A 15,431-nucleotide genomic window follows, 5' to 3' on the forward strand; every position below is an offset into this window, starting at 1 on the left:
CTCCAATATTTAAAAAAAAGCGAGATACAGAAAAGAAAGTGTATAGTTATAAATAGATGGGTAGGCTATTTCTCAGCATAATCACTATGAACATCCAAATATTTATACCAGCGTTTGATGAGATATTCGAAACCTTATTGCGTGAATGTGTCATCATGATATTGGCAACATTTATTTTCACACTGCTCATGGAATCTCATTATTATTAAGGAAATATTTTCCCGCAAGATGTCGCTTAACGTAAGCGAACAGATGGAAATGTGAAGTTGCTAAATGATAAAAGTAAATCGTAAAGTGTTCCACCCAGTTTGTTTCGACCCACTTGCTTGACACTTCATGCAAAATGCTTCACGGGGATGATAACCAAAACTGTGCCATATGAAATGTCAAGCAGTTGACATTAGTTACAGTTATACGACGATTCTCTTCAATGTTGCATTCAGCCCCAGGAACGTTTAACAACGATGACTGATGCTCGTGGGCGAGCAAGCTGTTCTTCATCCTGTAAATTGTTCTTCTCTTCCATAAACAATCGATATCACTTATGAAAGTTTGTTGCAGGCATTACTATTTCACAATACATAGCTATAATTTCTTTGTGGATTTCTACTGGATTATTGCCATAAGAAAGTCTGGCATCTAGCACTTATTTAATGTACTTATCTGTGCAAGTGATCATTTTTTTTTTTTTTTATTAGAAGTCTGAGAGGAAGTCAATCAGATTAGTTTCATCTAATTATCACGTATCATTTTATAAAGTTCAAAGTTACATTTGTATATCCTGTCTAGTGTTTAAAGTTTCTGAATTGGAAATCCGATTTTCCTCGTTATTTGCTGTTTTTCTGTGTAATTTGTAGTTGTTTTAACCCACGAGGAAAATCATGGGTTAAAACAAATTATAGATGTCTGTTATACAAAAACATTTTCAAAACGAGACCTTTTTTCAAGCTGTTGCCCTCTGCAAACGAAGAATAAAGTTCTCCACTACGGCTTCTTCGCGTTGATGTTATCACTTTTCTTTTGTGAGAATCAGAAAATTTTCGGCAGATCGCTTTTTACAACAAGAAAGTGCACATCTCCCCACATCAGATGTTAGTATTGGACCTCCTTCACAAAAATTTTGGTAACCGTATGGTGATTTGTCGAATTAGTAAACGGTGGCGGGTATAGTCGCCAAGACTAACTGTATCCAAAATCTTCCAGAAAACTTTGGATACAGTTGATCATAGCGACTATACTCTTTCCATCCCCCCCATCTGGTCCCATTAGGGGCCTGGCGGCCAATAAGCCGGATAAACAATGGGCACAACATATAACACTACTCATGACCCACACACTTCTAAATCTCTGGCTTTGACAGGGTACTGTCACCGATACATAGAACATTCGCGGAGATGGGAGAAATCCCAGGAGCCGCTAGACCCTCAATATACCTCATACCTCATACCCCCCCCCCCGACTTTGGTCTCTGAAATCACTTTCTGTAATATTTTTCTGCAGAACTGTGTATATTGAAGCAATCAAGGATACCATTCAAGAATTGAGAACGAAAAATTAAGCTGCCATTAAAGAAACTGATGAAATCGTGTTTGCAACAGTGAAGACTTTTTCGGTTGGTTTTAGAGTGTAGTAGGCATCAGCGGTTTTTTGGTCAGATGTTGGAGCCCTTTCAAGCATTACATGTATAGATAGGTGTCCATTTATGGCCATATTACAGCGCTGTTGAGTGGTTAAATAAATAAATATATATTTTAAATACATTAAGAAATAAACAATTTAGAAGTAATCTTATCTGTTTTGTGACTCTGGCTTACGGCTAGCCTTCACCAGCCAGTGATATCTTAAATAATTATTATTTCTTAATCCTCTACGCCACCTGATGTATGATCTTATGATTCATAAATCCACAACAATTTCAAAGTATCATGCCACATCTTCTACTCCTTAGTCACAGTAAATTCGCAACTGATCATTTGTTCGGAGAAGTTTGGATTCAAATACACATGTATTGTGTATTCAAATACACAATACACAAAAGATAACGCGAGCGCAACCCATGGTATATTTTCAGTTTTATTTTAGTTATTATTATGAACATAATTATAATAGAGATTGCAGTAAATGTTAAAAGTACCTCCTTCCCAAATTTAATCAGTCTCCCTCCCAAACAAAGAAATAATAAGCCAGACAGATTTTTCATAACAGATACGTTGCTTCGGTACGATTTAAGCATAGCGCATGTATAAGCAAACCTACAGAAAAGCTTCTCAAAATAAACACTGCACAAAACAAGAACATCTTTAATAGATATAAATTTAAAATACACAGGGTGACCTACAAACAAGGACGACTGAATTAACCTGAGTGTGAGCGGTTTGGCGAGATGGTTCCCCAAGTGCTTGTTTCTTGCAGTTCCTTCATCTTTTCAGCAGTTCTACTGTCATTTTGGTCTGTTGGTCATAGTGATACTTGAAGCTTTCCTAAATAGGTGACATAATATATTAAATACAATTAACCCGCAATCTTCCACCCATAATCATAATTTGTATCTATTTTAGTCAATAAATATAAAGGTGAGTAAACGATTGATTCTGATTATTATTTAAAAATTATGAAGACGAGCTCATTACTCCACGCACAGTTTTTCATTTAGGTGCGATAAAGAAAATAAAGTAGGCCTCATCAGTTAAAATACAATTTAAAAAAATATCTTCGCTGTAACCTAAGATGCATATTATTGGTATCCCTGTCTCGTCAGTTAAATCTGGAAAAATCCTTAAAAAATATTTCTAAAATTCGCATTTAAAAATTTAATTATGTCAGTCGCTTTTTTAGGGATTCCGATTTAGCTGAAGAATCAGAATATACGACGTAGAAGATATTTTGTATTTTAACTTATGAGCCATTTAACATATTTTCTTTAACATACCTAAACGAAAAAGATATAATTTACAAGGCGAGTTTAGTCATTTCGGGTCAGGCTATAATTTGATTTATTTTTTATTAAAATGTTTCAAAAATGAAATTTAAAGAAAATCATACAAAGTAACATCTGCATTATATTTGCTGCAAATTTACACGTTATATCTGAGTTTTCATGTTTGTTAGGCTTAATTTTTGGCTCTTCTGCCTCTCCCCTCGGCAGATTGCAGAATGCCCTTCCACGCGATCCTTAGCAACCAAAGCATATCAGCTTTCGGGTCCTCGATGGTGGCGGACCTGGCAGTATGATAGTTTTGCCACCGTTTACAGATGAAATCCAGAGAGCATGTAACATTAGTACATGAGCTGGTCAGTTTGAAAACATGATCTTGTGGTATATCTTCTTGGGATGACGTTACGTTAAGGAGATTATTAGAAGGATGTATCAGAAGCTCACAGTGCTCGTGACTAGTGTGGTGATCTAAGTAAAGCTACAGCCAAGCACCAGTCTCTCTATATATACGTAATGTATTGATCTTGTGTGAAGAGTAACTTTGCCGGTATATTTTTCAACTTATGGCGACACATTTTTCGATGGCGAGTTTTTTCGATTTCGTAACGCAATGTACGTCTCAAAACGTTTGTTCGTAATAATTTCACTCTTCATTTCGAAAGTCACGCATTCCTGTGCTTTGACACAATAAAGTTTGTACAAATATATTCTTATCTATATACAAAGCTTTGAAGAAGTGCATACAAATACAAGTCTTAAGTAAATTTCTTCCTGGTGACTTACAGTTTATCCTTCAAGTAATGCTGAAGTGCGTGTCTAAGGAGGAAAGAGTAACATTCTTAGTTGATTTACAGTTTGGGTGAAAACTGCTAACATATTGTAGTGGCCACCCGGTCAGGAGCACTTAAACAATGGTTAGATAACCAATGGGCAATATTCTGCACAATATGGATGTCCTTCCATCAGTGTAGGACATTACAAGTACTTACGATACCACTTATTGTAGCTGTCAAACAACATCTTGAACGGTGATGTAAAGGCTGGAGTGTTGGCGAGTAGCCAACTGCGAAAGTATCTTTAGCATTTTCCATAGTGCAATGAAAGAATCCAATCTAGTGGCATCTGCTTAACACAGTGGGTTTATGATTTGTATTGAAATGAATTAGCTGAGCCTCACCGGCTTGGGCATTTTCTTGAACTTTGTTTCAAATAACACTTTCTAATCATTAATACTGTACAGTTGATTATTTCAGAAATTTGCCAGTGCCAACCACGAAAATAGTGATTCAAATGTTTTCCCGAAAAAATGTTTTATCGTATTTATTTATTTTTGGCTATCGAAAGCCACACACGTAGTACCAGGTAAACAGAAAATATTCTTAATCCTCAAATATCCTTGTTTATGCAGCCAGCCTGGAATTGTAATCTTGACGTTATGATTAGGTACAAAATTGGTCTCGAGATAATTCGAGGTTATACCAGGACTTTACGTAAATAGCCATCTGGTCATTTGTAGGTACAGAGTATGCATGGTGCTTATCGAATGCACGTGATACCATAAAATAAGATTAGCTGGATAGGTACTTAGATGAGGAGGGAGTCATAGGTATTTTATTATTATTATTACTTAATTTTTTTTTTTTTTTTTGCTGGTACAGCAAAAAGCTCGGATTCCTTGTACATATGGCTAATACTGATTACGATAATAAAGTGTTTTTATGCAGGATAAGGACAGAACGGTCCATTGATTCTTTGTGTTGCAATAACACTCTTACATTTCCATATTCGACCGTACGCGGTGTACACGGGCATTTAAGGTTCTTTAAGAGTATTTTTATAATTTTCTTGCTATCCCTTTTTTATAATGATTTACCGATGTGGTTCATTAATTTGGGATTTTAGGTTTAATACAAGCAGAGCTTTGTATTAAACATACAAAATAGCATTATTTCTCAGGGACTTATACATATTAACCAAATTTTGTAATTAATGAGTAAGTTTGCAAAGAAAACTTATTGCGTATTCTTTCACGGGAGAATGATATGTGCTTCATATAAATGAGCATTCTGTATAAACTTGAGTTTGCATTAACAATAGTCTACTGTATCATACCTAAAATCAAATTCAATGAGCCACATCGGTAAATCATTATAGAAAAGGGATAGCAAGAAAATTATAAACTTGGTAGCTCATAGCTACCAAGCGCTTCCACCGGGTTGCGGATGGTGAAATTATTTCTAGATATAGAGATTAATTGCGAAATAAGCTGATAAATCCCGGCGAATAAGCAGTCGTGGACAAGGAGCGGCAATCTTGACAGGATATAGTGGGAAGGGCAACCTCATAAATGCTATAAGAATCCATGGAGCGGTATTGTGACATGGCGAGCAAAGCCTATCATAAAATAAGCTTAATCCCCAAATTGATGGAAGCAGTTCAGTTTGTAGATATTCAGTGGAAGCAAGAAGTGCTAGAACAGTTGAATTTCAGATATCGCAGGCAGAGATGGAGTCCATCAACTCTGGCTATGATTCTGCGATGCGAAAGGCAGTGGAAAAACCATCACATTATTTTTTCCCCAAGAACATCAGCATCATGAAAATATCAAAAAGAAATTTGGCCCTCAGTCCCCGGCAGACCTTGAATGGTCACAGGGTGCTAAGAATCCCTGGGTTTTGTATACAAAAACTAAATTGAGACTAAGTACCTGGAATGTGAGGAGTTTATTGACTTAACCTTAAAATTTAGGCCTAAGTGATGTGAGGTGGAAGGAAAATGGAATATGCGACACTTATAATGGAGACAGATTATATACACTGGTGTACAAAACTTAAGGACCAGTCAGGTTTTCACCTGCAGCTTCTCATAGGAGGGGCCTGGATATGGGAAAGCATGTCAAAGGAACCTCGTGAGGTACAGAAATGATGAAGCTGCCATGATACAGATGTATCACTGCAATAATTACCAATTTATAGCGTTTGCTTTCATTACTAAGGAGCGGTGTTCTAACAAATTTTCCACTGAAGGGATATACTCGTATAAGGAATGTAAGCGAATCATTCTGAAATAAAGTAATCTAAAAATATCATTAACATTTTATTTTTAAGCATATAGCAAAGATGATCTTTAACGAGTTTAACGATGCGGAATCTATCCGTCAACTGCATAGTAATGAAATTCTTTGCGCTTTGGTACTGACCCCTTCTGTGTAATGCTATTTCTCCTCCTCAGTTTACAAATGTGAATATGTACTGTTAATAAGCTTTACAATTATTATGTGTGTGTGACACGAGATACTTTTAGATGTAATATGGTCTAAGTCGCTGATGTGTCTAAAACTTAACAAACAGCAAGTATCTTTATTATTCTTTCTGTTTTCTTGGGATCAAATCTTATTTTGAATTAATGGAGTGAAACTTATTTTTTTTCTTAAGATATAGCATTAAACTTCAAGTATCAGAAATATAAGTAAAAGAAAAAAGCATTTATAATCTTACCTCCAGTTTTTCTCTATCATTCTTGAGCTTTTCGCTGTAGCTTTCCAATTCATCTATCCGTGATTTTAATTCCGATATGATTTTCAAACATCCCTGTAGGTCGCGCGGTTTGCTTCCTGGTCTGTGTACTTCCCACAGTTTTTCGCGATATCTTTCTAGAAAAGAAGGTTATATTTATATATAAACGTTAAGATTAATTATCACTTTTAGACAATAAACTTGATATTAATAATAGGACCGACGCTCTTTATATCTATTACATTAAGTGGAGTTTGCGAGAATATTAATATTTAGCTTATTTCCGTGTAAGATAAGTAGTATTTTCTTAGTTATCTGTTTATGTCTCTGGCAGAATCGTGTTTTTCTCAGCGAGAAACACGCGATATATTTAATTAATACAGCGGTTCCTAACCTTTTGTCACTAGGGACACCTTAGTAGTCGGTGATATTTTTATTTGATATTAAAATGTATCGAAATAATTACATTCTTCTTCTTCATTAGGAATTTTCCATTACGAAATGGGTTTTCCTCGACCAAAAAAAAAAAAAAATCTATTGTTCTAATCTTTTTCGCCACAGTTCTCTGTTTTCTGTATCTTCCTCTCTTAGTCGTCGTCTTTCCATGCCTTTACAGACTTCATCCATCTATCCACACCTCCCTTGGTCTTCCTTCTTTCTGGTACCCGCAATTCATAATTATTTTTGGAAATCTATCCTTCTGGTATGTCCGTACCACCTCAGCTTTGTTGTTTCAATTACCTGGATTATGTCAGTTTTCACTTACATCATTCGTCGAATCTGTTCAATTCTTATTTTCTACACTCTCGATTTTCTTGCTGCTCTTCTCCAGTAGTCCATTTCTGTTGTAAATAAAAGACAACATTTCCCCTGTTGTCTTTTATTCACTTCCCATGTTTCTGCCCCATAAAGCATAATGCCCTGTACTGTTGTTTGGTAGATGTCTCTTTGCCTTATTAAGTATATTTCTACTCCACAGGATTGCATTCGGGATACCTATCACTTTCCTTCCGTCGCTAATTCTCTTTTCAACCTCCAGTTTAGACGATCCATCAGCGTGTATTATCGATCCCAAGTATTTAAAGTTGTTTTAAATTTATATCCTGCTATCTCCAGAACTTCTGCTTTCGATGTTAAGTATTACATCTTATCATAATTTATCTTTAATCTCCATCCTCTATATGTCTCCACCAATTTCCTGCACATATACCCTGCGTCATCCATGTCTTGTGCTACCACCACCACCTGATCATCAGCGAATAGTAAGTTGAATATGTGCACATTTTCCTCAACAGGTCCATATTATTGCATTTTCTGGACCGTTCTCTTAGACATATATGGATATAGATCTTAAAAAGAGTTGGTGACATACAGCAGCCCTGCAGAAGGCCCGTTGAAGTAGTAAATTCTTATGATAGTCTTCGCCCCATTTTAACTCTACCATTTGTTGCCTTTATACATGGTCTTAATGATATTTATCAGTGATTCACTGATAGACGCCCGCTTTAAAGCTTCCCTTAGCAGTTTTCGAGGCACATCGTCATACGCCTTCTCTAGATCTATAAAGTTCATCCCAAAATCTTGACATTTCTCATACTTTTTTTTCAAGAATTTGTCTTAGTGTGAATATGGTCTAAACATGATTTGCCTGCTGTAAAACTGTATTGTTCTTTTGATCCCTGGAATTCCTTTTCCAATCGACTTCTTATAATCCTTCCGATGGTTTTCATAATGCAGTTTATTATGCAGATACCTCTATGATTTGAAAAAGTTCTGTTTCCTTTTTTATATGAATAGTTATATTCATCCATAAATATGCTTTATGTAGCGCACGTTGCACTGTTGCTAAATTCAGTTTAAACTTAAATTAATTTCTGAATGACTGAATTGTAATTTTATTTATTTATTAACTGGAGAGAGTTTATTCATCGTTTTCTCTAAAGGAAAAATGTTAATGAAATGAAAATAAAATGAGAATATTACGCAATGGGAAAATTTCATAAAAAAAAATTACTCGGCCTCATTGTAATTTTAAAATTTTGGCAATCTTCTCATTTTTATGAATATCCTTTTGGTTTCCCTTACGTCACGTATTCTCGCTCAAACAAACCTTTTAATTATCATTGGTAGTCTATTCGTGCTGACCAATTTACATTCTGTATACACTTACCGACTTGGTTATCTAAATTCTTATCTCAAATAACGTTCCCCAGGATTGAGCTAATTTTTTTTATCTCCATTGCAAAGAACAAACAAGTTGCTTCATCCAAAGAGTTTCTAGTTGCTATCAGTATCATTACGCTTAAAATTATCGAAACACTTACCTTTCACATTATTGGAGATCACCATGTCTCTTTACCACCAAAAAAAGAACTATTATTTTTAGGTCACCCGAATAATTATATTCATCTACCGTGCCGTATGTCTGTTAATTGCGTATGCTCTATGGTCGATATGTCTGTTTTGCTGAATGAAAACCCCCAGTTTCTGGGGGGAACCTTGCTATCTACGCTTGTTGAGACCGACTAACTCAACCATAGAGAAAAAAAAAAGCCCATTAAAGTTCCTCGCGGATTCGAACCAGGGCCTTTTCCACGGGGAGGAGGGTGACGATACCACTGTGCTACTGCGCAGACTCTTTACCACATCACGTGATTACATAAATCTCCACCTGCTAGATTTACCAAGACGAGAATAAAACAGACACCTCCAACTCCTCTTTCGACATCGCCTCTTCCTTTGACTGCATAATTTTACCTCTCTTATCTCCACTTCGACATTATTCAGTTGAATACTATAACTTTGAATACTATTCCAATGCAAAAGTTGAATACTATACGAATGTAAAACCCCTGGCATTGCTGTTGTGAAGGGTCTATTGTATATACCATGTTTGTATACAATAAAGATTAAAAAAACTTATTGAAGCTGTCTTGATATCCTGTAAGCTCACCTTCTCATACGAAGGTTTTTCTTGGGATGGCTCCTTGTTTGCTGCCCTATGTGTTCTGTTCTTTCAGAAAGTTCCGGGGTTCAAATCTTATTCCAACGATGTTGTTTTTTTACCATCTCCCTGCCTTCTACATTTTATGTCAATAGCACATCTTCAGTAAATTAAATTCTCTCATCAAAAAATTCATTCATTACGCCAAGTTCATTGATCTTTACGTACTGGGCTAAAACCTATTTCTTATTTTTTTTTCACTTGCTTTTTTTTCAATTTTTTATTGTACAAAAGCTGTCACAGCTGAGTTAATACGTTATGATATCTTTTGATTCAAACCTCTCTTCTTTACTATCTACTTTATTTCGTGAACAAAATCTTATGTCTTTAATGCCCTTAAAACCGATCTATATCTGTTGTTTAATCCAACAGTGAATGTAAAGTATTTTGGGATCTATTTTATCCCAAATTTATATATTGCGCTCCAGTCTGGTCCCTACTCATAAACTCTCGGCTTTTGAAGTCTTTCTGTCCTAGAGTATTAAGTAAATGGATCAACGCCAAATTTAGTGTTATAGTCTGTGACAACTCGTATGACTAACTCCACACTCCAGTTTCCCTTCGCTGTAAAATCAAATCCATTGATGCCATTCTTTGTTCATTAACAGTTACCGATGATCGCAGTAACATTTTAGACAGTACCTTGGCGAATTCCAATCCTAAAATTCAGGAGGTTTTATTTTAGTGCGATTTTGAAAGAATTAACAAAACGAATTCCTAATTTATCGCCAAAATTCATTTTGAATGGATTTATGAATTTTGTAAACTGCATTAAGTTTTCATGCTGAAATATGGAGACCGCATAGGTGAAATATGTTACATATACACAAAGGATAATATACAAAAACTTATCGCTGTATACCTACAATTTGGGTGACTTCTTCCGAGATCAATTACCTCAATTTAAAGGAAAAACAACGATAAATAAGGGGTTCTCTCTTTCTATAATGATCAATATGCACTATTTCGAATTTATATAATGCATAGTACACATTGATTATCATTGACCCCACAGAGGACGAAGGATATAAAGTTAAAACTAAAGAATGTAGTAAAAACAGACTTAAAATGTCCAAGGAAAGGAACCACGTGTGTACTTTACTATAGCCAAAAAAAAAGGGGAGTTGTGTATAATGCGTAGCCCTCTAGTGAGAACTGGTCATCTGGAAATGATTTTTCAGCTGAATATAGGTACATTTCCAGATAACCTATTTAGATATGTGGATAATTTGTGTCATTAACTGTCCGCATTTAATTCAGGATTGCGGCAGCCTATTCTAGAAGAGCTTACCCAGAAAAAAAAAAAAAAAAATAATAAAACACATTGGTCAACGACGATCAATGTGTAATATGCATTATATAAATTCGAAATTTCTATTATATTTTATATAATACTAAATTCTATTATTTGTTATATAACCTCAAAGATAAACAATTATTATAGCGAATTATACAATAAAAAGAACTGAAAACTGAAAGGAGGAGAAGAACTGATTAATGCCATCAGTGAATGTCTAGATAGAACATTACATCAGTCTTATTATGTTTGAGCATAGTTTGAGCAGTTATTAAACGTGCAATTTATTAAAGGCAAGTATATATAAGCTGGTGGCAACTAAACGCTATAATAGTTATAACTAGTCCATGGTTCTAACTGGGTAAGGATATGCATAAATAATGGAAATAACAAATATTGAAAAAACAAAATAATCAATAAAGCATAAATGTAGAAAATAATAACTAAATACATATGTCATGCCAATTATAGGAAAAAGGTGACACATTGAAAGGGACTTTATCAAGGGCTAACCCCTTCAATGTGTCCTCCTACAATTAGCGAGCTATCAGTTTCTGATATCATCTGCCTGTTAATCCATGCCGAATAGTAATAAAAGATATCAAAAAGAAGGATAGCTATAATAATGGTAACTAAGTTAAAGTTAGACGAATTTGAGGTGGTTAACAGGCTGGATGACTTTAGCCCGACCGATAGCCAAGACAGTGAATCAAGCAGAAAGACGAATAATAGTGGTAGTTGAGAACCAATAGTTTTTAAATAATATCATGTTAGTGGATGACAAAGGAGCAACAGCTAAAAAAAGGAGAACGGATATAGGGTGTAAGAAGAGCAATAGTACCTCAATCCCCCTCGAATTACTCTAATAGTTCATGAGGTAAGAACAGTAGAAGAAGAAGAAGATAGCAAATAGTTAAAGTAAAGGAAAAGTAATAATGCAATTGTACGTCGGATAATACCGGGGGCGTAACTTCCCGTCCCTTATAGCAAGAGATCCTGGTATATCAATAATATAATGCAGCAAAATTTGGATAATGTATAGAATAAAATAAAATAAGATATATTATGGAGATGAAGTGGAATGTAATATATATATATTACATTATGGAGATAGTATCTTTGCCACTGCAATGGCACAAGCCCATAAATTCCGTATATTAATGATTACCAACATACTATATAACCCATATATATATATATATATATATATATATATATATATATGCCTTTAGCCAACTGTTGGTTAATTGCTGGAACAAGCTTCCATCCTTTGTTGTGGCAGTGTATAGTTTAAATAAATTTAAGGTTCTTAAATTTATTAAAATTTTGAATAAATATAAGAAACTAGATAAACTATTGGAGGGAATGGATAGGTGAGATGGAATTTTTTTGCTCTCTTCCTTCCATTATTTGCCACTAATACATTTTTTTGCTCGCTCAAATTATTACTATTGCAGTTATCCTTCAAGTATGGAGATGCAACGGATGCCGTAGCCGAATATTCAAGCACAAGAGCACGGTTGTACAAACGTTTTAGCTGACAGTAGTTATAGTCCATGCTGCTAAATACGGTAATGTTCTTGTTTCTCTCTGTCTTGTAAATTTCTCTGACCCTGTGGCCATCCGAATTATAAGGAGAATAGTTATTTGGAACTATTATATAAATGGGTTCTCGTATATGTTACTATATTATTCTAGATAATTCGAGTTTTTCTTAATATGAGGGCTCCCACCAGCAAAAAACGACGAAATTATAATCTATGTTATAATTTCGTGTATTCGCATGGGAATCAAAACAAAAGTATCTAAATTACGTTTTCATTAAAAACGGTTTAACCATTTGTTTAAAAAATTTTCGAAATACTTTTTAATTATATAACTTTCTACAGAGACAAAGTATGAGTAAAGTATTTTCCATTAATTTAAAACTTTTAATTAATTTTAATAAAGAAAATTACCAAATATACTTCTTGCTTTATCATTCCGTTTACCTCGTATTATTAATATTGCTCTATTTTAGCTGCCATCCGAAAGGTTTGTTTTCAATACAACGATATTTGCAGTATTTAGCAATGGAATAGTTTATTTTGAAATTTTGTTTAAGAATTTCTTTCTTCGGTCAGTAAACAGAAGAATCTTAAATTAATAGTTATGCTTGCAAGATTAACAATTAAGTAATCAATCCTTACCTACCCATTTCATCTTTGTGATGCTTATTCATCTCTTCTACTCTGTCATCTAATTCTTCTAGCTCTCTCTCAAGGCGTTGGCAGATATCCTCCTTGTTCTTTAGTTGCTCCAAAAGAAAAACATTTTCTTCTAGAATGCTGTAATAATTATCTTCAGCGTGCTGCGAGGACTCGGCTCCTTGGCATTCATCGTCTCCTTTGTCCACAAACCCTTCTTCCGAGTCACTGTCGATTAGCTGTGTTACTTCCGGTGGAGCATAAGTTTGAGCGTCTTCTCCTGACATGTCAGCCACTATGTCTCCAGACTGCGATCGGTGCTGAACGCCAACTTCCTTTTGGTTACTGAAAGTGGAAAGGTCCGGTTCCGAATTTGCTCTTGAGTGTAAGGGACGTTCTAATTCGCCATTATCATGTTTTAATGAGGGAAGAGAATTGGATGAGGTGTGAGATGGTTGACCGACGTCTATAACACTGCTTTCAGATCTGGAATGTCCTCTTTGCAACTGCGAAAGTTTGTCTCCCCCTCCACTTCCAATTGACGCCTGTCCATATTTGTGCCTAAAGCTGGAATCCAACAGTGCTATTGTTGAAAGTTCCGGTTGCACTCCCCTTTTAGTCTCCCATTCGTAAAGTTTTTTCGTGAAGGCATCAGATATGCCCTCGAACCGAAATTCTCCAGCAGAAGTGCGCACAAGAACTTCTTTCTTGTTGGTGCCTTTTGCTGTCATGACAGTTTCCCGCAGTCGCTGGAGACGGATAGCCCTTTCATCGTATTTTTGTCTTTCCTTAGCTAGGCGTTGTTTCTCTTTCTCAATTTTTTGCAGTTCTTTATCTAACCAACTAAGATCTTTCAGTTTCTGTTTTGGTGTTTTGTCTAAACGGTCTTGCTTCGTCTTGTCCTGTTTGCTCTTTCTCTTCACTGCCGATTCTTTCCTTTCAAATTTTGGAGATGACGGCTTAATTCCTGTTGCCCTAATTTTTTCCCATTCTTGCATTTTTTTGTTAAAGTCTTCACTCAGATTTCTTTGTAATTCTTCCATTAAACATGCTACCGGGGCAGAAGCCGAAGGTACAAGTTTATTATGATAACTTTTTGCAAATGTTGATACTTGACGATGAATGTTACTCTGTTCAGGATCTTTCTGCTCTGTGAAGAGAAAACAAAATAATATGAAGCAAATGTGAAACTTAACAACAGTGTTTTATAGCCAAAGCTCAAAGTCTTGATGGTAAAACAAATTAAATCTTAATTTATTACTGTCCTCCAGGGCCCTCACCCCATTTTCTAATTTAATATTTAATTAACGAGTATGAAACTAATATCGTTTATTATAATTGCAGTCGCTCGTGTTCAAGGGAAGTAGAAATTAGGGAACATATACAGTGCCACATTTACGGGAAAGGCTATGCCACTTATTCTTATCTGAAGCCTTGATGGAAGACAGGATAGGAAAGGCCCGAGCAATTATTATATATTTAATTACTATTAAAATGTGGAAGGGTGGACTTAAATTTCATCCCTGGTTAACCCTTTTCTCCCAACTGGTCTTATCCAGGCAATAAAGTATAATAACGGACAAAAACATTGCAAACCTGAAAAAAAATATTAAAAATATTTAAGTCGTAACAACGGTGACAGAAGGTATACAATCTAATATAATATAGGAAGTGTACCTAGAAATTCTAGAACTACTTTTATAAATAAATTAAAATTGAACTTGCCAATAATTGCTTTTCTTGTCGTTCAAAATAGTTTTATTGGGAATTCTATATTCTGCCAGAATTAGAACCATTCGACTCATTTATTGATATCGATTTTAGCACCCTCGACTTCCGGTGCTGTACCTTCTTCAAAGACTAAAATCGGACAAGTAGAGAGGACGTTCCAATCAGAGAATATTTTTCTGTCAGCCTCGCCTTCGTTTCCAGGGTTAAAATTTGACGAGCACTCCTTTATCTAGCCCTACTTGTTCTGCCGTTATGTAGTAATAACAGTAAAAACAAAAAATGGAGACTGAAGAATGTCTTTGTTCGGTCATTACGAACAAATTCCCCCTCTTTATTATTATTATTTATTTTTTTTTTAACGTTTTCATGTCTCATCGTCGGAATGCTGGATCGAGAATCGGCATGAGCATTTTCTCTTCCTTTAGAAAATCGTTTTGCCACTCAAAACTCGTCCCTTCGACGTTGTAGACTCACTGTGAGCTCCTTTTAATTACAATTAATGGGAATTTCGATGGGAATTTTCTTCAATTTAACAGAAATTTAAGGTTCACGTGCTGTCCCCTATCCTTTTCAGACATTTTTACGTTTTCGACGCGAAAGTCACTTTAGTGTAATGTTGTGCGCATCTACGTTATGACCCCTGCTGTTAACGGTAGTAATAGTAGTAATTGTCTACGATGGAAGACACACCACGGTAGACACTGCAATGACCTCCGTCAAGATCACATAGATCAAATGGCTTCCAATGCATGGCTCACGAGCG

The 15,431-nt window shown here is 35.3% G+C and overlaps 1 protein-coding gene across 1 annotated transcript in view; it reads right to left on the bottom strand.

Moving 5' to 3' along the window:
• Positions 1–15,431, bottom strand: part of LOC150088121 (uncharacterized) — a 138,378-nt gene that overhangs the window by 38,783 nt on the left and 84,164 nt on the right. The window contains exons 8-11 of the mRNA XM_090370031.1: positions 12,945–14,087; positions 6,433–6,587; positions 5,927–5,996; positions 2,361–2,450 (exon numbers count right to left, since the gene is read on the bottom strand). Of these exons, the coding sequence (XP_090226157.1) occupies positions 2,361–2,450; positions 5,927–5,996; positions 6,433–6,587; positions 12,945–14,087 (1,458 nt within the window). The remainder of the gene's footprint in view (positions 1–2,360; positions 2,451–5,926; positions 5,997–6,432; positions 6,588–12,944; positions 14,088–15,431) is intronic.

The sequence above is a fragment of the Mastigoproctus giganteus genome, chromosome 3 (assembly GCF_048544385.1).
Source record: "Mastigoproctus giganteus isolate SK-2022 chromosome 3, ASM4854438v1, whole genome shotgun sequence".
NCBI classification, from domain to species: Eukaryota; Metazoa; Arthropoda; class Arachnida; order Uropygi; family Thelyphonidae; genus Mastigoproctus; species Mastigoproctus giganteus.